Below are 23,831 nucleotides of genomic sequence, written 5' to 3' on the forward strand. Positions count from 1 at the left end.
TCGAAGCTAATGTGAGGTCACATCGCTACGCTAGCTCTCAAAGCCTCGAGATGTTCTTTTGTTGGTTAGCGGTGAGACATGAGAGGCTTGGAGGAGGGGGGGGGGGGGGGGGGGTTTATGGCTCTATGTGCTTCTGTACGCTCACATTATGTTCTCCTCCTTGCACATGGATTACCCATCGTCCCTCACGCCAGGCCCTTTCTTTCAATGCCTTCCATTCTTTTCCTCTCATATCCTTTTACTTCACTGGACAGCGGACGCTAAGCTCTCAACCTTGGTGACAGCTCGGTATATCTGGCACTGACCCCAGGCACACTTCATGGAGGCTAGGGAAAAGGGAGAGTCAGAATGGGGCGAGGCCATTTCTTTAGAGCGGTGGTTTTCAACCCTTTTCATATCGAGGTCCATTTATTTATTCGGCATTTGAGCCACGGACCACCGTTTGATGAGATTTAGACTCTCAGACCCAAGACTATATTGTATATAAATGTTTTGTTATCATTGGATACAATTGTGTCCACAATTCCATGCTGTATTTATGTGGTACCATAGGAGAGATAATAACAGGTAAACATTGATAAAAATAACAATTAAATCTTTCATTAAAGGGGTAGTTCACCCCCAAAATGACTTTTTTCTATCGATTAGTCACCCCATGGAGACTTGAATTCATGGATATTGTTTTGATTTTGTCGCATTCCTAAGCCTATAATTTGATGACCATCAGTGGTTCAGGTAGGAGACACAAAGTCTCATTTGTGTCTCCTACCGGAACCGCTGCCTACCGGTCCACTGCCGCTGGTCATCAAATTATTGGCTTAGGAATGTCACAAAAATAAAAAAATATCCATGAATTCAAGTCTCCATGGGGTGACTAATCGATAGAAAAAGGTAGTTTTTTTGGGTGAACTATCCCTTTAAGTAATGCAGATGTTTAACAATAATTTAACTCTTGAGAGCGTAAAACGGGTCCATTTGGTTTCATTTTACGCTCTCAAGAGTTAAAGATCTATAAGGGTCCATTTGGTTACCAACTCTTCATCATTTAGCAGGGGACCACCTGGAACCCCCTCAAGGACCACTGGTGGTCCCCGGACCACTGGTTGAGAACCACTGCTTTAGAGCCAAGATGGCCACACTAGCACCGTCATTCACAGAAAGGGATAATACTGTTTGAGTCACATAACTGCGCGAAAATGTTAATACATGATAATGTTGTGGATTTTCCGAGTTCATGAAATTCAGATATAGAGTATAAAAACTAAAGTCAGAGCTAAAGTTATGAATCACTAAAATCCTCAAGAGGGAAACAGGATAAGAGCTTTTTTTTTACGAAACTCCTAGTGTATAACATTTCAGCCTATTTTATTGGACTTTTCTGCCTTTATTAGTACAGTGTAGATTGACAGGAAACTTGGGAATCGAACCCGCGACTCGCTGTCAGGCTGCAATAGAGCCTGAATGTGGTATGCGCCTTAACCACTAGGGCATCGGCGCACCATATTTCAGCTTATTTTCACACCCTCGCTTCAATTTAACTGTGAGGATTTTATCAGATGCTCCCACCTCATTTCTTAACCACTTAGCTTACATCCCCCTTTACCAAATGGAGGGAAATTACAATTTATAATGTATAATTCAGCGATTTAGCAGACACGCTTATCCACAGCGACTTGCAATAGCAGCACAAACTCTATTCAACATGGTCAAGTACAGTTAAATGCTCAGAAAGTACAGTAAGTAGTACTGACTATGAGTCTATGAAAGTACTTCTTTGGAAATCCTCTTTTGTTTACTATGAAAGTACATTAAGACTATAAAGGCTAAGTGCCCGTGTATGGCGAGTGCAGGGTCCGTTAAGGTTTTTTCCTATCTCCTTCTCCAATCTGCTTGCTCTGTCTAGGGTGTACCGTCGCCAGTGGTGGAAAAAGTACTCAAATGCGTTACTTAAGTAAAAGTACCAGTACTGCAATATAAAAATACTCTGCTCAAGTAAAAGTCCAGAATAAAAAATGTACTTGAGTAAAAGTACAAAAGTATTGGCATCAAAATGTACTTAAAGTACCAAAAGTAAAAGTACTAAATATTTGAAAATAGCAGATCTACAAGCTCACAACGCGTCGCATCGCGACGCGTTGTGAGCTCAAGTAAAGTACAAATACCTCCAAATCTTACTTAAGTACAGTACTTAAGTAAATGTACTTAGTTACTTTCCACCTCTGACCGTCGCCAGTAGTTCTCCAGATGGGTTAGCTCGTAGGCACACTGGGCCTCTCAGAGCACAGAGTGAGTCTGCACTGCAGCCCTGATTGAGGAGGAGAGGTCAGGGGTCATTCCACAACTTGGGAGCCTGGAGGGAATAGAGTCTAGGACGTTTGGAGCGTTGGGCCAGGGTGTCAAAAGGAGGGAGATTAGTCTAGGATGTTTGGAGTGTTGGCCAGGGTGTTGTAGGGAAGGGAGATGAGTCTAGGATGTTTGGAGTGTTGGCCAGGGTGTTGTAGGGAAGGGAGAAGAGTCTAGGAGGTTTGGAGTGTTGGTCAGGGTGTTGTAGGGAAGGGAGATGAGTCTAGGAGGTTTGGAGTGTTGGTCAGGATGTTGTAGGGAAGGGAGATGAGTCTAGGATGTTTGGAGTGTTGGCCAGGATGTTGTAGGGAAGGGAGATGAGTCTAGGAGGTTTGGAGTGTTGGTCAGGGTGTTGTAGGGAAGGGAGAAGAGTCTAGGAGGTTTGGAGTGTTGGTCAGGGTGTTGTAGGGAAGGGAGAAGAGTCTAGGAGGTTTGGAGTGTTGGCCAGGATGTTGTAGGGAAGGGAGAAGAGTCTAGGAGGTTTGGAGTGTTGGTCAGGGTGTTGTAGGGAAGGGAGAAGAGTCTAGGAGGTTTGGAGTGTTGGTCAGGGTGTTGTAGGGAAGGGAGAAGAGTCTAGGAGGTTTGGAGTGTTGGTCAGGGTGTTGTAGGGAAGGGAGAAGAGTCTAGGAGGTTTGGAGTGTTGGCCAGGGTGTTGTAGGGAAGGGAGAAGAGTCTAGGAGGTTTGGAGTGTTGGCCAGGGTGTTGTAGGGAAGGGAGAAGAGTCTAGGAGGTTTGGAGTGTTGGTCAGGGTGTTGTAGGGAAGGGAGAAGAGTCTAGGAGGTTTGGAGTGTTGGTCAGGGTGTTGTAGGGAAGGGAGAAGAGTCTAGGAGGTTTGGAGTGTTGGTCAGGGTGTTGTAGGGAAGGGAGAAGAGTCTAGGAGGTTTGGAGTGTTGGTCAGGGTGTTGTAGGGAAGGGAGAAGGCCAGGAGGTAGTGGTGTAGGGGCACACGTTGCCATGGCCTCCTACTTGCAACATGATCCTGTTAACTACAAAACTGGCCTCTGTTGATGTGCTAGATACATGTCTTGACATAGGAAATATATATTTAATCAGTCCCTGCATAATGATTGCTAGGCACCTTCTAACGTGGTTCACACTTAAAGGAGTTGAAAAATACTCATTTTCTATCAATTACACACCCCATGAAGCCTTGAATTCATGGATGTTTTTTGTTTTTGTTGCATTCCTAAGCCAATAATTTGATGACCGGGTGTATGTCCGGTACGAGACACAAAGAGTCTACTTTGTGTCTCCTACCGGATACATTAGCATCTTTCCCCCGGTCATGCAATTATTGGCTCAGGAATGCGACAAAAACAAAACAAAATCAAATTTTGTAATTGATAGAAAATAAGTAATTTTCTGGGTGAACTTTAATCAGTTCTCTGACAAACTGATGGGTGAAAAAATTGCATCAAAAGTGATCAAGAAAGTCAATCAAATAACAAGAGTTTTTGGGCAGGATGTCCTCTTTTGTCAACAAAAGTGCTCTCAAGACTCTACCTGGAGCCCTTATTCAATGCCATTTTGATTATGCTTGCACCTCTTGGTTCTCCAACATCTCAATGTCACTAAAAACTGATAGGACTACTTCTCTGCCTTAAGCCCATGACCCACCTAATTCCAAACACACTGCTAGTTTGGGATGGCTCAGGGGAGAAGACAGGGTTAAGCAAATATCAATGGGATTGGTATTTAAGATAGTCAACGGCAGGCCTGGAATTTCGTCATTTTAGGGGCATTTTTTGAGGGCACAAAAGTCAAATGCCAGGGCAGGAAGGCCATCAAATAAAACAAGATTTTAGTCCATTGAAATAATGAATTGCATTTAAGGGTTACTAAGGATGGTTTTAAATGTAATATGTAGACTATCTGCAGTGAAATTAATAAATAATGGTATTTACAATCTGATCCATGCTCAGCCCTGCACCAATCAAAGACACTGGATTGGTTTAAAGATGGGGACTCACACATGGAGACACTAGTTTCTACAGTACGTGACAAGAAAGAGACACTGGTGTCTACATATTGACAAGAAAGAGACAGAGGAGTGGTACAGTCAGCTGGGGCATTAAGGCCTCAGGGCATGCCATTTTTTTGAGGGGCACATGGCCAAAGTGAGGGGCAATGGCGGCCATGGCCTTCGTGGCCTCCCTGAAATTCCTACCCTGGCCAAAGGGACAGTGCCCTCAATAGCCCGTACCTGTCTAGCTACGTCTCCCAAGTGAGGGACACCCACAGCCACAACACTAGAGGGAGCGACTATGCTCTGGTACCACCCCAAATTTAGAACACACATGGGAAAGTTCTCATTCTACTGCTCTGCCACCATCCATTAAAGGATGTGTAACACTGGTTTCCTTCTAAATTCGCCTGAAAAAAACATCAGGAAACCAAAAGGGGAAATAAATGTAATTTTATCATCTCTTTTGTACATAAGTGTTTGTATTTGTTGATGACATGTATTATTGTGTTCATTTTGTATGTCATGTTGATGAATTGAATGCATAGGACCACAATGGAAACAAGCCCCCAGGACTTTTTTGTGTTATCCTTTTGGCTTTAATGTCCTACTGTACCACGTGCCGTTTACATTTCTGACTAATAAAGTATTCAATCAATCAAACTCTTGCATACTAACTTGAAAAAAGAAACCTTACTGTTGGATTTGAACTAACAGCCTTCGGTTTACAATGCATCTTCTGTGCTACATAGGCATGGAAGTTACAAGTGACAATGAAATACTTAGATTCACAGTGCAAATGTAGCCAACAGCAGGATTGAACCAAGGACCTTGGTTCAATCGTGGACATCTTGAAGCCTGTGGGGACCACCGCTTGGGAGAGGCAGAGATTGAAAAATAACACTCCTGCCCAGCTGGTCTGCACAAACTTTGAGGACACTGTCTGAGATTTTGTCAGGGCCAGCAGCTTTAATAAAACAATATATATGTCTGCCAACTAACTAGAAATGCAGCTTATGTTCCCAACCAAGCAGCACAATCTTATATAGCTGCTGGAAAGAGTCAACTGTAAGACATTCGATTTTAATAAGCAAGTGTAGTGTGGATTACTTCTTCAACAACCTCTGTGAAAGCAAACGTGTTGGAGATTACAGGATTTATCCTGCAACTCTAATACCCGATTTATACTTAATTGCATGACACGCGCACACAACCAAGTATAACTCAGGCTTTAGTTTGACCTTGGCATGACCTGATGAGTCTTCAAATAGAGCCCCGACTCCAATATGGTGTCATTTATAACTCAGCACCACCAGCAAAGCAAACCTCAACAAGTCTAAAGATGTCAAAACTCCAGCAACACTTGTATATATAACTTTATGAAAAAACGAACACCATTTACATTTAATAAACTGAGACCGACTGTTACTTGACTGCCATGGAATTTCTTTCACACCGGTTGATACTTAACCCTTGCAGCCCTATTTTGGGTCAGTCATTATAGGAAAATAAAATAGTGACAATAGATCTACCATATTCTTCACCCCCCATGTACAGGCATCCGTTTGAACAAATATTCCTCGTCTAATAAATGCACCCCTTTGTTTTAGTGCTCACATTTTCACTGTGTGAAATAGAGTGCAGGTACTTAAGAAAATGAGCCTTGTTCTGCATCTCAGCATCATCCATTAATATACATCCTGTTGGAGAGCGTCCAGCGGAGCTCTGAGCTGTTATGGAGATGGGAGCGTCTGGGCTAAAAAGCTCAGAATAAGGATTTACTGGCATTTTTAATAGGGATGTAAAAGTAATTGAGGCTGAAAGCCAGAAGTAGTGTGTGATGCCTGAAGAGTAAAACATTTGGTACTGCTGAGAAACAGAAGAGAATCGGTCTCCCTGTCAGACCCAATTTTATAGTTGTACGGTCACCGTTTCTTTGTGTATAGCCGACTCTCTGGGCTGTTGACAAGTGGCCAAGCCCATTGAACTGAATCCATCCCTTAAATTAAAGACAACACAGTTAAAGACACATCATTCACATCATGTGGACTTCAGGACACTGTTGTATCTGTTCACCGCTTACGGTTTGTCACCCTAGACAATTTTGATGCCAAGCTTTAAAGGTTCTATGACATTCATTTTCACTTTTTATGTTTTTTTGGGCGTTTTATAACCTCAATTACACCCAAAAAATCTGAACTTTGAACATTCAGTGGATTTTCTGTGGTCTGGGGTTTTCTGAATAATTAGGCTGAAAAGTAATCTGAGCTTGGCCCTTCGACGGTGAGGTCACTGTCGATTAATCCCGCCCACTCTCCTCCTCGCCCCTCCCCTATCCTTTCGGGGGGGCGGAGCAGAGGTGATGATTAACAGGCAAAATCCCTCACCAGCGACACCCGCAGGCAAAGATTTCTTTTTTCATTGCAGTTGAAAAGGCTTTAGAAATGTGAGAGAAAAACACCTGCCATGGATCAATGGAGTGGAATTTTTTGTTAAAACTTTCTATACACGTTAGGCCTAGACCGTGGCGTCGCGGTCTAGGCACCCTGGTTGCAAATCCTTAATAGCAGTGTGCTGCGGGTTCGCGTCCCGTTCCCGTCGGCCTTTCCTGCGTGTCTTCCCCCCATCTCTCTCCCCATTCTTCCTGTCAGACTACTTTCCCTGTCCCTCTCCAATAAAAACAATAAAAAAATACCAAAAACAAATCTTAAAAAAAAAAAAAAAAAAACTTTCTATACACGTTTGAAGGACCATGACAAAGACTTTTAATGTGTGGTAAAACTGAACGTCATGAAACCTTTAACTACCACAGGCAAGCCGTCATACGGTGTTGATTTCGTCGCCTAAAACTATGGCGAAAAATATATTGACAATTGTCAACAAATAAAACTAGACAAAAATGTTAGGGAGGGACTAGTGGAGAAGAGATCCAGTAGAGCTGTTGCGCTCTGAAAATAGCAGAGCTACAAGCTCACAACGCGTCGCGCTGCAAGTTTCAACGCATTGTGAGCTTGTAGATCGGCCATTTTCAGCATGCAACCAGGTGTAAAATCAGCCATTACGACGCCATCAAGGCCCGCCAAAACACATTTTAGTCGACTAAATCTGTAGATTTAGTCGACTATAATCTTATGATATTTAGTCAACTAAAACTAGACAAAAACTAAAACATTTCAAGTGACTAAGTGGAATTTTAGTCAAAAGACTATTGACTAAAACCAAACCAAATGTGCTGTCAAAATAAACACTGCCATCATAGCATCTTGACTGTCCTACTTAAGTGACCATATAACCTAGAAAGCCATTCACATGTGTGCAACACATGGGAAAGCACTCAACTTAAAAAAAAAGGACACATTTAAAAATAGTGTACTTTATTATAAATCTCATGTTAAAAATACATCTCTTACATTAAATAATAAACATTTAAAATCAGTGGTCGGTTTCCGGCCGTCTTCCCCTGTCGGGGGTCAGAGCTCTGCGGGCGGCACGCATCACCTGGTGGCCCACAGCTTTAACAGGGCCGAGACGCATCTTTAACAGGGCCGAGCCACGAGCTGCTGCAGATTCTTCAGCCTGGCATGAGTCACCGGAAGACGACGTGAAGACAGTGTCGGTGCACGTGACTTCCACCACTGGAAGGCCACGCCGTTGACCCTGGTGAAACAGGGATTCCCGCCGCTGCACGCAGGGGCTCTCGGCGAGCACGGCCCGGAACCCGTACGGCGTGGTCACCTTCTCCACGTGCTCCAGAGACATGGCCGCGCGCGTGGACAGGTCCGTGTCCCTCGCCACCTCGGGCTCCTCTGTGGCGTGGCCAGCGCGACGTCCCAGCCTAAACGCGTGACGACGTCCCAGGCTAAACGCGTGGGCCGGTGATGGATGGAGAGGATAGGGCTGCGCGGGCAGAGCGAGGTGCTGCTGGTAGTCGGGGTTCTCCGCGGAGTCCTGGGACAGCAGTCTGCGTCGGTCGGGTTGGTGTCGTCGACCGCATGGGGAGAGGAGACACAGAGGAGACTTGGAGGAGGGCGAGGGGATGATGAACGATGGGATCCGCTCCGGTGTTAGAACGTTCCTCAATGCCGCACCCGCTTTGAAGACTGCCATTTTATACCTGGAGGAGAGAGAGAGATGGTTGTGATGTAGTTAAGAAGGATGTGATTAACCCTTTAAGACCAGGAACGTGTCTGTGTCATTTTAACATTGTGCAAATCTTTGAATACATATTTTTTAAACTCAATTTTTAACTCAAATCTTTGCTTCTGGGGATTCTACAAATGTCTTTGAAATCCTAACGTTGTTCTTTTTAAATACAATATCAGTGGTTCTCAAACTTTTTCATGTCAAGCACCACCCAAAATGATATGCAGTTGGCCACAGACCCCCCAATCTCAAAATATTTTGTTCCAGGAACCCCAAAAAGCAAAGATTTTAGTTAAGAAATGTATATTTATATTCAAAGATTTGCACAAATTTAAGATTTTTCAAAAGAATAGCAGATCTACAAGTTCATACATGGCGTGGCACTTGAATATCTGCTAGTTTTCTGACTAGCCAAAAAATTACACAGATGCGTTCCTGGTCTCAATCATAGACTGTAAAAAAGAATGGACAAAGCCACTCCCCTGCTTTCTACAGAACGAAAATGAAGCCGATAGTTCAGGAACATGCATTCCTCCATCGTTAATATATACAGTTGGCCACGCCGGAACTCAAACGCTATTGGTTGAGACCAGACACGTGACCAGCGAACCGGAAAACACCCCCAAAAATGCTATTGGTTGGGTAGCTTGTCAATCAAGAGCGGGGGCGGGGAATGAATGCTATTGGTTGTGTAGGTTGTCAATCAAATCATCCCGCCCCTCCTGGAGCATAGCCTACTTTATCGTCAATTTTAGAATAAATGGGACCATAATTTAGCAAAACGCATATCATGATGATTGAAAGGAGACTTTAAACTAGCGACTGGAAGCATATAGAATTTATGACCATTTTTATTACGGTAAGAAAATCTAGTCTAAAGTTTGTCAAAAACCCATTCACTTCTTTCTGACACTTCAGGTCGGCGCAGGGTAAAACAGCGCCACTCTGGCCATTCATAAGCTTCCGTGTTGGCCTCATCGTAAATATCCAAGCCTTGCCCCTTGGTCTCAATGGGTTAAACATGAACACTCAGTTCAATTCAAATCCTTGTTCCACAGGGGAAATTTGATTGTGGTCAGATGTTTAGACAACATACATTCATACACGCAATTCAAGTACCAGAGATCACAGCATTCAATAGTGTGACAATAGATACATGGCCAAGGTTTCAATTGTATCACAGCCCCCTTTTGCCTTTAATTTTAAGATGAGGAAAATATTTCAAAAAGTATAAAACCAGTGAAAAACTTTAAAGATTGCGGCGGTACTTCTGTGGCCTACTGGCAGCATGCATGCAAAGTTTTGCTACATCTACATATGATGATTTTAACAAAGTAAGAAGGAAAAAAAGCATAAAAACTTACTTTCATAAACAGCACACAACTATGAATGAAGGGAGAGCCAAATGAAACCCCAATTCCCCCTGTTTTTATTGACAGCAGGTTTTGCTGACACCAATCAACACGCTCACCATGGTTGATGAGCAGCTGGACCGATTAGTTCCCTGTTCATTTCTCCATCCTCCTCGTTAACACTAATCAGTGTTCAGCTGCATGTTTGTTTGCACATACATGCACACAACTTGTCTCTGTGAGGTTCCTGCATTACAGTGAAAATATACAAAACAGAAGCACAACCGATAAGTAAACATTTATTTAAACAGTGACATGGCTCATTGATTAGATTACACTTTACACGTGTAACATGCATAACATGAATTCCATGAAGTTATACAGATCTCCAGATTTGCCACTTCACCAGAGTGTTTATGTCCATGTTGTTGTTGTTGTTTGGTGTTCTTCCACAGACAAGGTGCCACATTTTTCTCGACTGGGTGATGTGGAGGTCAACGCTGGGCAAAACGCCACCTTCCAGTGTGTGGCTACAGGCAAGACTGCTGAAACAGAGCCCTTCTTACTGGAGGTAAGACCAGTGGTGTAAAGTAACTAAGTACATTTAATCAAGTACTGTACTTAAGTACAATTTTTTGCTATTTTTACTTTACTGGAGTATTTTCAATACTTTTACTTCTACTCCACTACATCTCAGAGGCAAATATTATACTTTTACTCCACTAGAATTATTTGAAAACGTAAGCTACTAGTTACTTTGTAGATTTTGACTTTCTACCTTTGGTACTTTAAGTACATTTTGATACCAAAACTTTTGTACTTTTACTCATTACTTTTAACAGAGTACTTCTACATTGCAGTTTTGTTACTTTTATTTAAGTAAAAAAACTTGAGTACTTTTACCACCACTGGGTAAGACTTCTGAGCCCATCTTACTGGAGGTGAGAGCTGCAGTCTGATGTTATGATACGTAGGCCTGCCACAATGAATACATAAACGCTTGATCCGCTTGAAGGTAATCGCAATTATTTTTGCAATCGTTAGAATCATTTCCATTCATCTGTATAAAACAGATGGATGAAATGAACAGAAATGTCATATTTACATCATTATTTCCATGTTGTTCACACTCTTTTAGCCACTGATAGATAGATAGATAGATAGATAGATAGATAGATAGATAGATAGATAGATAGATAGACAGATAGATAGATACTTTATTAATCCCTGAGGGGAAATTCAGATATCCCATAGCTCATACAGGCAAGGTTAGTTAAAAACACATCACAAAAAGAGGGGGGGGGGGCACAGGTTAAAACTTTGAGAAGACAAATATAAAAGTTATATTATGAACTGTTATGGGCATTTAGGGCCATGCAACGTGGTTGTAAGCTTGGAGACTGGCTGTTTTTCGCGATGATTATTATTACGTATATGGCATGTTTTGGCCATAGTACATTATTTATTTTTATTATTGGTAGCGGTCGTGGTCAGTCATTTCCTTGTATTTATTATTGTTATTTGTCATATCTGCCGTGTGCAATTTTTGTTTAGAAAGCCTAAAAGGCAAACAGAAACGTAGTATTTATTCATATTTTCCAATGCTCACTGCCGAAAACACATTTAAATGACTGGTCTATCTGTCAATGAAAAATCACAATTATTTGTATAACAATAATCGTCGACTAGATTGTGATGATGGTGACAGCTTTAATGACACGTTACAGCACTTCAGTGGAATGAGTGCTGTTATTCTGCACCTCAATTATTGTCCAAAAGTTAACATTTCTTTTTTGTCTTCTCGTGGCTGTGCTTGTGTGCTCACCATGAAATGAGATGAGATATTCTTTCTATTTGTGTTTTTCTTTTGTAGTGTCGACTGTGCGCGGGCTACAAAACTCCTACAGTCATCTCTCTCAAGCACAACGTTTAAATATTTAAAATTCTCATTCTAGATGCACATAAACATAGGTGTGCCTCCGTTTGCTATTTGATGGTATGCTACGACGCATTTGATTTAGCCTATTCTAGTGACAGAAATTAACAACGTACCTCACTGCCTGCCATCCCAAAACCCTGCTCCAACTCGCCGCTTCTCTCATTAGGAGTAGAAACAACAGAAAATAGAGATTTATCACAACCCATTATTTCCTTCTGTTTCTCCATTTGTTGTGCGGGGGGTCTGTTTGATCGTTGATGCTGTGTGGTGTGAGTTTGCTAATTGCCGCTCTCTCTTTGATCTACCTGGCACTATAGAAGTTCTCTCTGGACCAGCCTGGATCGGTTCTGCTCAACTCCTCCTGCCTCCGTTTAGGAAGTCTAAAACAAAGTATTTGCATAATGCTTCCTTCTCATTTAGTATCATATTCTCCTCCAGGGAGTTTAGGCCTCAAACGCAGCATTATTTATGTTGCCAGAACAGTGGGGTATTTATTTAGTTTGGACGGGCTGTATAAGCTTGCTTTAGTTGCAGGGTTAAAGATTTGTTTTCAGCATGTTAGCTGACACATTCTGCTCTGCACAGCCGTCCAATGCAGCCTGAAGGCGGGCCAAAACCACGCAAACCTTATAAAGCATTTAAAACGTCCTTACCCTGTAATGCTGGATGTAATTCAGATGCAGCAGCCCTGAGCCGTCTAATACATACACAATGAATGAATGCCCTGAAGAACTGGCTCAATGCAGGCCCGAATGCTATGAATGCAAACTACATTGGTGTAAGGAAATATATAATATCAAGTTGAAGAAAATGCCTTATTGAGGCTCCCACAAAAGAGGAGGCCGTTGCACAATCAAATAGAAAGGGAGGCTAAACTTTAAAACCGTCAATAATCTCCACCTCCAGCCTTATGCGCACTTTCGTATTTTCTAAAACGTGTCACGTGCTTTTCAAACTTCTCCTGCCCTCCCCTGCTAAACTGATTCAAGCATTCAGGTGTCAAACCCAATTACTTTTGAGGAACGCTAGCGAGCGACAGCTTACATAATATCCCGCTTCTGCTCTGTGTGAGCGAGCAGCGCAAGAGCCCACACCTTCAGCAGCTCGTCGCGAAGCGCTGCCGGCCTTCTGATTTTCCCCCGTTCCGCTAGTTGAATCCGATTGCCGGTTCGCCCCGGAGCGCCGACACATTAGCATGGAGAGATGAGGAGCTGTCAGCTCACACCTTCTGTTAACCCATTAAGACCTGGAACTGTGTCATTTTTAGATTTGAGCTAAAAAGCATTATTTTACACTTTGGGCTATTCAAAAATAGCAGATATACAAGCTCATAGCACGGCACCGAGTGCCGCGCTACGAGCTTGTAGATCTGCTATTTTTGAAAAATCGTGAAAATGTGTGCAAATCTTTGAATAATATATATTTTTAAAGCGAACATTTTTAACTCAAATCTTTGCTTCTGGGGGTCCCTGGAACAACATATTTTGATGGGGGTCCGCGGTAAAATACATATAATTCTGGGGGTCCTTGACATGAAAAAGATTGAGCACCACTGATATAGAAATATACGTTTTTCAGAAAACTGTTGAGATTTAGGAGACATGTAGAATCGGCTTCAGGTCTCAATGGGTTAAGACACAACACACATCACCGCGTCACACTCGCCTCTTGTCGCCCCAGCCTCGACGAGCCGAACATCCAGAATCAGAATCACTGGCTCACAGATGCAAAGAAGTGGGTGAAACGCGTTTTTTTCGCGTAAGCTCCTTGATTTTGTTGTTGTCCAGGAAAAGGAGAAGTAGAAAAAGGAGGGGGTGTGAGGTGGGGCAAGGGGTCAGGGAGAGCCATGCGGGGAAAAATCGAACAATAAATAAGCATGTCAAATAGAACATAAAAAAAAAAAGATCAAGATACAGTATATACACACATATACGCATCGCATAGTTCAACTCCCACACACACCCTCTTTCAAACCACTTTCCTCCATGTTAGTTTTCCGCCTCACATGCCACTGCACACTCACAATCGCTGGAATGGACTTTTCACGCCGCTCAGGTAAACACAATCACCTGCCTGATCTACAGGTCATCTGGCTTTTGCTCACGGCTGTCTTCCCTCTGTGTGTTGTGTCTTTTGTGTGTGTGTGACAAGTGGAGAAGCGGTGTGGGTTTTATCTTTGTGTCTGTGACTGCAGTGTAATGGTTTGTGTTGTGTCTTTGTGTGTGTGTGATAGCGGCGTAACGGCGTGCTGCTGGACACGGCCTCGCTCTCCAGGCTGAGCCACAAGAGGCTGATGGCGACGTTCCAGGTGGAAGCGCAGCGCGGCGAGCAGGACCTGTACCGCTGCGTCACTCTGTCCTCCCGCGGAGCCGCCGTCTCCAACTTCGGCGAGCTCATCGTCAGAGGTAAAGCTGTGGGAGACGGGAACGCACCTGTGTCATTTTTTTAGATTTCTTTGGCTGTTAAAAAAACTAGCAGATATACTGTTCTACGAGTGCTTTAGTTTTCACTAGAGCTACACGGGCACGAGCGAGCACACTGGCGTGCACACACACACACACACACACACACACACACCGTTGTGATACATAGAGTACACTCGCCCGCCTACGCAACTGCCTGGCGGATACCCGTATAGGATCATGTAGCGCATCTATGCAAATGAGCTTGCAGGCGGCACCTGCCAACTTGTCTCATCAAATGGCCCCCGGATGCTCTGCCTCCAAACATTTCTCTCGTGGGAAAAGCATTCAAATGTTCTCGCTCAAGGCACATGCACCCACGGACACACGTACGATGCATAAGCTCCCTCTCACGTAGAGTAAATAAAAGTCATTATTATGACTGCGTGGCATATGCATTCTTCTGTGTTAAGTTAACTGACCATTAAACCTGTTCCATCCACCCACACACACTTTGCCATTTTCCTTGTAACTCCCTCAGTCAGTCAGTCCTATCAATACATTAGCTACAGTATGTCCTATAGTCCAGTGGTTCTTAAACTTTTTCATGTCAAGGACCCCCATAATGATATTTATTTGGTCGCGGACCCCCATCTCAAATATTTTGTTCCAGGGACCCCCCAGAAGCAAAGATTTGAGTTACAAATGTTCACTTTAAAAAAATATATTCATTCAAAGATTTGCACACATTTAAAAAAAAAAAATCTCTCTCTTTTTCTTTCTCATGGCGCGGCACTATGAGCTTGTAGATCTGCTATTTTTGAATAGCCCAAAGTATAAAATGTTAAAGTGGTTAAAATGATTGTGATGCCATATGAACACATTTTGCTCGGGACCTGCTGGAACCCCCCCCAAGGACCCCTGGGGGTCCCCGGACCCCACTTTGAGAACCAATGCTATTGTCAATACACTATCTACTTTGTCTATGAAGGCAAATACGTTGTAAATGCTGTACTGCAGGTTTGCGGTGTGTCCTCCAGCAGCATGTGTAGGCGGCAGTTGTTTACATGGGTCGGCTCAGGCAACACGCATGCTCCTGCAAGTGTAGAATTACATGGAAAAAAAACATGTGTTTTCATTAATTCGATTTCCCTCTTCTGATAAGAGTCATATTATCCATCAGGGTTCTTTTATGCAAATCGTTCATGCAAATAAGCCGTTATTCAGCGTCGTTATGATGAAAATTAAGATTTGCCTCGTTCAAGGGCCTCTCACGGTCCCGATGATTAAAAGATTTTTTTATGATTCGACGCTCTAGCAGAGCAGAAATAATGATATTTTAAAAATACATCGTAATCCTTGACTCTTTCTTTTGTTCACTGAACTCTTTTCCTTTCTTCTCACGATTTCTTATCTATCTACTGCACTTCATGCTTTGGTTTTAAATTCAAAAATGTATATTTTTCCCTTTTCTTTTGTTCACAAGCCTAATGTAACCGGGGTTAGGGTGCTGACATTGTTATTGTGTTTAATTAAACTAGTGATTCTCAAACTTTTTAGTTTCAAGGAACCTGAGTTTGATATGCATTTAGGCTAAGGACCCTCAGTTGATAAAGTTCTATCTCTGGGACCCCAATCTATGAACATTCTATTGTTGATTTGATCCGATATGGACTGTCATTTGGCCCAGAATTAATTTACTCTCTATGTACTGTAAATCAGGGGTCTTCAATAGGGGGTCCGGGGACCCCTAGGGGGTCCTCAGAGATGCTACAGGGGGGCCATCAAATATATGTGAGATAGATGGATTTTTATTTTTTATTTTTACATTAACCACTTGAACCCTCGCGTCCCTATTCTTTGGGGAACACTAGCCGAAAATAGCAGATCTCCAAGCTCACGACGCGTCTGTGAGGCGTTGTGAGCTTGTAGATCTTCTATTTTTGGTGAAGAGGTTTGGTGTACAGGGAAAAAAGAGTAGACCAAGTACCGAGCCAAAGGTCAAGTTTACAAAGTATTTAGGGTCCCTGCTTCATCGCTCTCTCAGCTAAGGGGTCCTTGGCCTGAAAAAGCGTTGAAGACCCGTTGTAGATTCTTCCATTCTTGTATGTGTAGTTGTATTTATCTCCTCAGAAATGCATTGCATGTGACCCTTCCCTGTCTCTTCATCTGCAGTGCCCCCCACACCCATCGCCCCCCCTCAGCTCCTGCGGGCGGGGCCCACCTACCTGATCATCCAGCTCAACACCAACTCTATAGTGGGGGACGGGCCTGTCATTCGACGGGAGATCCAGTACAGAGCCAGCCAGTCACCTTGGACAGAAACCCACGGAGTGGGTTCACTCACCTACAAGGTGTGGCACCTGGAGCCGGACACAGAGTACCGTATCAGTGTTCTGCTGACCCGGCCCGGAGAGGGAGGCACAGGGGCACCCGGACCCCCCCTCATCAGCAGGACCAAGTGTGCAGGTGAGTGGTTCAACAGTCAGTCTCGAAATGATTTGATATACACACTGAGGACAATCTCCCAGCTTTCATTGTTAAAACTGGGTGGAAACAAAAACTATATGGAACCCATCTAAAGTCTTTCATATTGTGTCAGTGACATGATTGGTTTCCAAAGCAGTGGGTGTAGGTTTATAAGTGGCTGTCCTCTCCACTGTTTTAGCAGCTACCTTGCATTTAGAAATCCCCAGGGCCCAAATTAAAAACTTTTAATCCGTATTTGAATTGGGACTAAGGGTTTTGAACTCTTGGGCCCAGGTGATTGGTACAGTAGGTACAGTTCTGACTGTCTGGTATCACAAGACTACAGTCGGTCACTGAGAAACTTAACCCCTTCACACAACAGCAGAAGACTCTGATCTGATTCTCTGATAATGGGAGCTTGGTTTTATTTGATTTGATGTTTTTATCAACACCAATATGACTGGTTGAGGCCTGGTTCCTCTTAGCTGTGGACACAGTGTTGTACGTCTGCACGAAAGCTCCCCCCGTGCCGGTCTGTCAAGTATGTTGCATGACGTCCTTCTCACCTGTCATGTCATCATCAAACAAAAATAAATGTGCGGAAGAAGCATTTTGTTTTTATGCACCACATATCTGGAACAAATAGTGGATAAGAGTGGCACTCTTAGCCTATTATATAATAAGGAACCTCTTTGAAAATATTGGAACGGGTCCTTGGGGCCAAGAAGTTTTGGGACTCCTGCTGTCTGCAAATACCGGGTATAGACTAGTTTCCTTTCAAACGGAAGAAGACCTTCCTGTTTGCCACTGCCTTTGATTGAGTTACTTTTCTTTTTTCTTTCTCGTCTGCACTGTAATAGGCTCTATGCACAGCAGCCATATTGTAAGACATTCACAGGTGTTACCAATGATACTAATGAAGGCTCTGTTCCATTCTGTTCAGACGGAGTCAGGGTGCTGATATTGTGCATGTTGGCTCACTGGAAACACTCCCAAATGGCCCTTTACGGGTGTGTAACTCTGAGAGTGTACAAATGGAACCAAATGGACCCTTACGGGTCCATTTGGTTCCATTTGTACACTCTCAGAGTTATGGGGGTCGTGGAAAACTGAAATTCAAAAATTAAGAACTACTGTGCTACACTAAATGGAACAGAGCCTTCATTAGTATCACTGGTAACACCTGTGAAGGAAGCGATAATATGGCTAATGTGATTTCTCTTATTGTGTTTCCTTTGGCTTGGTGTTCTGTGTAAAGCACATTGAATCACCTTGTTGTTGAGATGTGCTTGCCTTGCCTTGCCTGCCTTCCTCCAGCCACACACCTCCTGTCAACTGCCTTCACCCGGACGTGACACTCTGTCCCCCTGGGTGACAAGGCAACGCAATGCAGTCACTGTCTGCCTTGTCTGGCACTGCTGATGTGTTTGCAATGGGACATGTTTTCTATGGAAAGTATATACTTTTGTAGGAAAAGCCCAAGCCGTTGGTTTATCTGATAAGATACTGCGCCATTTTAATCACTTTTTAGTTAGTTTTCAGTGCTGTTCGGTTGGCTGTTAATCCAAATGGCTGCTCCTGATTTTAATCATGGATATCATATAGCAGAAGTTGTAAAACAGAATACCACAACAAGTGGATGTCTTGGCATTCTTAATGTCCTCTGAAATCCAAATCGATGTTGCAGTGGTTTTAGTTTGTCGATGGGCACAACAAATGATAAAAAAATGTATGTTTGTGTTGATATTCTCAGGGCAGTTTGTTATTTCCTGGAAAACAGAAAAGAAATAGGATGACCTCATTCTACCGTTGGAGGCAAACCAAAAAAACGCTGTCCAAAATATAAAACATTTTGGGGTGTCTGGTGGCACAGCCTGTCACACTTTATTTTCCTCCCCAAGAAAACCTTGGCTTCCAGGTGGCTGGAATTCATACATTTTAAAGTGGATGGTATGTTTACCAGCTCCAGACTTTGCCAAAAAAACATTTTCCGGTTGATTGCTTTCCCAACTATGGACATTATGCAATGAGATAATGTGTCTTTTCTTTACTCACGGAGAATTCCATTCCGACAGGGTCAGTCTTTGTAACCATGCTTCAAGGGTAAGAAATGTTAAATGGTACAATGGTACGTCTGCTCATCAGACATAGTTAGGAGTTCAGTGTTTTGTTCAAGGACACTAACCCAAAGGGAGCCAGGTATTAAACCAGGAACCTTCCGATTCCCAAGCGGCCGCTCCTGAGCCACTGCCATAATGTCATAATGTCAATCACAGTTTGACAGGCTGAACTGAGGTTTCCTTCCCTTCTCTAGTAGTTTTTGATCTCAGCCACCCTACAGGATGCACATATTCAGATGCTTTTTAACATCACAAGCAATCGTAGCTTCAGATGTGACAGCAGTAATTAGACCTCTACACAGCACATTTGATCTCTGGTTTATTTAATTATAGGAATAAAGGCTGTTTATTATAGGAATAAAAGCAAGGCACAATCCAACAATAAGTGCTTTACACAAAACATTAAGCACATTAACACAGAGTGCAAAAGATTATAAAAGGACCTTTGAATACAATTTAAAGTTAATGAGTAAAAAACAAGGATAAGCTAAAATGGAACACAAAAAAAATATGAGATTAACGTTGCAGTGCACCACAAGAAATGAATCAAAAACCTCTAACAGGCAGCATCAGTGGTGTTAAGTAACTAGGTACATTTACTCAAGTACTGTACTTAAGTACAATTTTGAGGTACTCTTACTTTACTGGAGTATTTCCAATTGTCTATACTTTTACTTCTACTCCACTACATCTCAGAGGCAAATATTGTACTTTTACTCCACTACAATTATTTGAAAACTTTAGTTACTAGTCACTTTGTCGATATACATTATTACATTATAAAACATACTGTACCTTAACCACTTTAGCCCTATTTTATACCCAGGCTATTTGAAAATAGCTCACGACGCGTGGTGAGCTTGTAGATCTGCTATTTTCAAGCATTTTTTACTTTTGGTACATTTAATACTTTTGTACTTTTGCTCAAGCAAATTTTGAATTCCGGACTTGTACTTGTAACAGAGTACTTCTACTTTGCAGTATTGATACTTTTACTTAAGTAAAACATTTGAGTACTTTTTCCACCACTGGGCAGCAGCAAACAGAAAAGAACAGAGACTTGAAATTTGGTTGCTGGGTTTGTTCAAGATGTGGTGCACAAAAGGTGAAAGCTAATTCTTCACATTTTAGTGCAGACCTGTCCCAGACGACCTGAGTGGTCTGGATGGTTCATAACTTAGTTATGGCGCATGACATTATTACTTTGAAGTCTTGTTATTTGACACACAGGGAGCCAGTGTAAAGATCTATGAACTGGAGTGATATGGTCCACTTCCTTGGTATTAATGAGGACTCGAGCAGCAGCGTTCTGAATCAACTGCAGTCGTCTTGATGCATTTTTTAGGGAGACCTGTGAAGACACTGTTACAGAGGTCGAGTCTGCTGAAGATGCTGGGAAATCCTGCTGGGACAAAAGTATTGAATCCTTGATAAGACATAGTCTTACGGTGATAGTGGACTGACCTCGTAATTGTGTTAATTTGGCTGTTGAAATTCAGTCCATGACTACACCATGTTTTCTGGCTTGGGGTGTTTTTTTTTAACATTGACATTACAGATTGAAGTAAGGAAGGAACAATGATTTGGCTTTCAGTTTTGCCTTTTGATTTCATGAAGAAAATTCTGGCACATTCAATCATTGATTCGTTCAGTGCTTTTCCCATAGTGTGAATAAAGTGAGGAAGATGGAACTGTTAATAATTCAACCTAGCCTGTTGTACCGTTGGCCCTGCTTCTTCAACATGTTGTCTCCAACAAAACAAACTGAGCACCATCACACACACCATGCTGCCTTGCTGTCTGGAAACGGCTTCCATTTCACCTGTACAGTCCCAACAAACAAAAAAAAACGTTCTGCTATCGATGCACAATGAAGTACTGTTTATAGAGTTCAAGCGGTTGAAATGGAGGAGAGTTCACTTCAGCAGTAGTTTTGTCCAACTGCCATTGTTGCGTTGAACAAACTGCCTGGCTGATGACAATGTCTTTATCTGTACAGTATGCGTCTGTGTTTTATGTGGTGTATGTCTGTATTGAACTGGCTGGGGAAAGTCTGACAAAAAAGTACCAGGTCATTTTGCCCAATGGAAACCCAAAAAGGAGAGTGCAATCAAGTTGAGTTGAGCTGGTACCATGCAGTGGACTCTTTTCTCATCATCGTTGTGTGATTGGATGACATTTTAAATGTAACCCTTTTTCTCTGTGTCTCCACCAGAACCCATGCGCGCCTTGCGGGGCCTGACAGCCACAGAGATCGAGCCCCGGCAGCTGGCCTTGCAGTGGGAGCCCCTGGGCTACAACCTGACCCGCTGCCACACCTACTCGCTGTCCCTGTGCTACCGCTACTCCACGCCCACAGGGGGCGGCGGCGGGAACAACGCCACGGTCAGAGAGTGCCTGTCGCTGGAGGGCAACACGTCTCGCTTCACGCTGAGAGACCTGCCGCCCTTCCGCTCCGTCCACGTCCGCCTGGCGCTGGCCAACCCCGAGGGCAAGAAGGAGAGCCGAGAGGTCACCTTCCAGACGGAGGAAGACAGTGAGTGTGTGAGAGGCTGAATGAAGTTATTTGGCCACTTACTTTTACTACAACCTTTGTCCTAATGAGGAAAAGTGGGAATGCGTTTATTTATTTTCATTCTTTTTCTTTCAATTTCCTTTCGCCCCCCAATTTAGTCGTTATGTTAATTGCCCCATGTGTATAGTCCAACTCTTAACACATCACCCGCCACGGTATTAAACATCGTTTGTTATCCCCTTGCCAGCGTAATTACCTTAATCCGATGAATTTTGAAACGCCATGGAGGCGACATTGTATTCCAAAAAAACAAAAAAGGCGGAGGTAAGGGGTAAGAGGAGGGATCTGTGTATTCAGACGGACCACAACGTTCCAACCGTGATCCGCCATTTTGGGCCTGGGGCTCGCTGAAAACAGTGGTTTTCAATGCAAAAAACAGAAACTGAGTTACAGCCGTTTTTCTGAAAATCGCATAGTCAGGGCGGGCGGAAGTGTCGTTTTTTGGAATGATCTCACATCCACATACTTCTTCTCTCATTGACGATGGATCATCCCAGAGCTGTGTTACGTGCCTTAAACAGTGTGATTTTTTTTTTTTATAGAACGACTTTATGCGATTCGGCGGACAAGTGCGCTATTTAATAGAACGACTTTATGCGCGATTGGCAGGAAATTAGTTATTGTTGGTCTATGGAAGGTGTCTCTTCCGATAACCTATGATACACATGAAGTCGGCAGCTGCTACTTTTCGCCAGACAGTGAGGAGTTTCGCAGGTAACATGTAACGTGTGTGGAGGAAACCCGCGATCCCGCCCAGTTCTGCTCCCTGCTGAACAGGTGCCCCAACCAACCTGTAAGAGTTGCTAATGCAGGGACAGAGATCGTCCTTCCCTGCTGGCTCCCCTTCCGCGAACACGGCCAATTTTGTTCGTTGGAGCACCTGGCCAAGCCGGACGCACCGCGGAGCGATCGAACCTCTGACTGTCGCCACGGTGGTGCCACCCAGACGCCCCAGACGGATGCATTTATTTCTGTGTTGAACAGATGATATCTGTTTTAGGAAACTACTTTAGAGCCACTTAGGGATGCTATTAGTCTGCTGTGCATTCTCACATAATTGTGCAATGTGCACACAAAATACTGCCTTCTGGTGGTCTTTTACCACACACACACACACACACACACACACACACACACACACACATATTGACTCATAAAATAAGCTGGATCAGCATAACTAAACAGAAGATCAGCCGTTTAAACGGAGCGAAAAAAAGAGAAAAAAATATCAGGAAAGCCATGGCCACCAGCAAAATCATAAAATATATTTTGCTTATCTTTGTGTTAATATTTTCCTGTGTACATCTGCAGATTACACACATTGTTATTCAAATTCCCCCAGACGAACAGAAGGTCAGATGTGCATTCTTGTGTAGAATAAACAACACGTTACTCACTAATGGAATGACACTTGGTGACATGTATTGGGGACGTAGTGGAACATTATGATGATTGTGATGAATTCGGCGACATTGGACGGCGGCCATCCTCATAACGCACAGCTGTCCCGTAGGTTTACAGTTCCTGCTGAGAACGTAGTGTACTTTCACACTCAGTTGAACAGCACAACACTGCTGAAACTGCCGTACAGCGGAAGAGATACGGCGAAAAGCGAGAGCGCTCTTAATTACAGTATCTGCACCTGCACATTGCTGTCTTTCAGGCGAGAGGAAACAAAACACTGAAGGGTTTTACTCCACCGCCTGCAGTGATAAATGCAGCAGGGTATCAAATTAATTGTATTTGCTCTGACTGGTTCAGAACTGACAAGTTAACACACAAATGGAATGTGTCATAAAAGGAAGTCGACTTGACCCTCCCCCCACACACCCACCATTTCAGGCTTTTTCTGCCGCACATGATACGTTTTTCCTTTGAACAGATCTGACAGTTCTCCAGTCTCTCTGCCAGTACAGGAACCACTGTCAGACTTGGAGATAACAGTAATTGAAACCCAGCTGGTGAAAGTTTCCCCTGTGTCTATTTCTTGTTTGGCTCCACAGTCAAACATGGCTGCAATGATTTGTGCTGCACAGGGAGCAGATTTGACTGTCAATGATCCACGGAGGCAACGGGATTTGTCTCAAGTGTCCTCTGCCTGACTCACAGAGACAGGCCACGAGGCTTTTTCTGAGGTTTATTTTTTTGTCTGTGTGCAAGGAACAGTTATGCAATTACACAGTTTCACGCACGCACACACAGAGCCAGAGGGAGAAAGCGATTTATTGGAATTTTCCTTTCCGTCTTTTATGAACATTACTCTTTTTAATGGGAATTTCCTTCCATGCTGTTTGGAGCATGCATTTCATGGAGGCAAAAATACCGGCATAATTTTTCTCAGGATATAAAACAAAAGTCTTGTTTGTGGCCGTTTTGGCTCAGTTCCCTGTTTTTTCTTCAGTCAGCATGGCGCTAAAGAAGAAAAATGGCGTGTCATCCTCCAAGACTTGGTGCTCTGTTATCAGACAGTGGCGGGAAGCCTGCAGCGCTGGCACACACAATCCCAATTCATGCAGCGGGCCGAT

The 23,831-nt window shown here is 43.3% G+C and overlaps 1 protein-coding gene across 1 annotated transcript in view; it reads left to right on the forward strand.

Annotated features, from left to right (window-relative positions):
- LOC311061526 (receptor-type tyrosine-protein phosphatase U-like) overlaps nt 1-23,831 on the forward strand; it is a 166,125-nt gene that overhangs the window by 93,738 nt on the left and 48,556 nt on the right. Inside the window, exons 5-8 of the mRNA XM_084080184.1 lie at nt 10,257-10,372; nt 13,974-14,145; nt 16,318-16,611; nt 20,947-21,267. Of these exons, the coding sequence (XP_083936310.1) occupies nt 10,257-10,372; nt 13,974-14,145; nt 16,318-16,611; nt 20,947-21,267 (903 nt within the window). The remainder of the gene's footprint in view (nt 1-10,256; nt 10,373-13,973; nt 14,146-16,317; nt 16,612-20,946; nt 21,268-23,831) is intronic.

The sequence above is a fragment of the Gymnoscopelus microlampas genome, assembly GCF_963454915.1.
Source record: "Gymnoscopelus microlampas genome assembly, chromosome: 15".
Classification (NCBI taxonomy): Eukaryota; Metazoa; Chordata; class Actinopteri; order Myctophiformes; family Myctophidae; genus Gymnoscopelus; species Gymnoscopelus microlampas.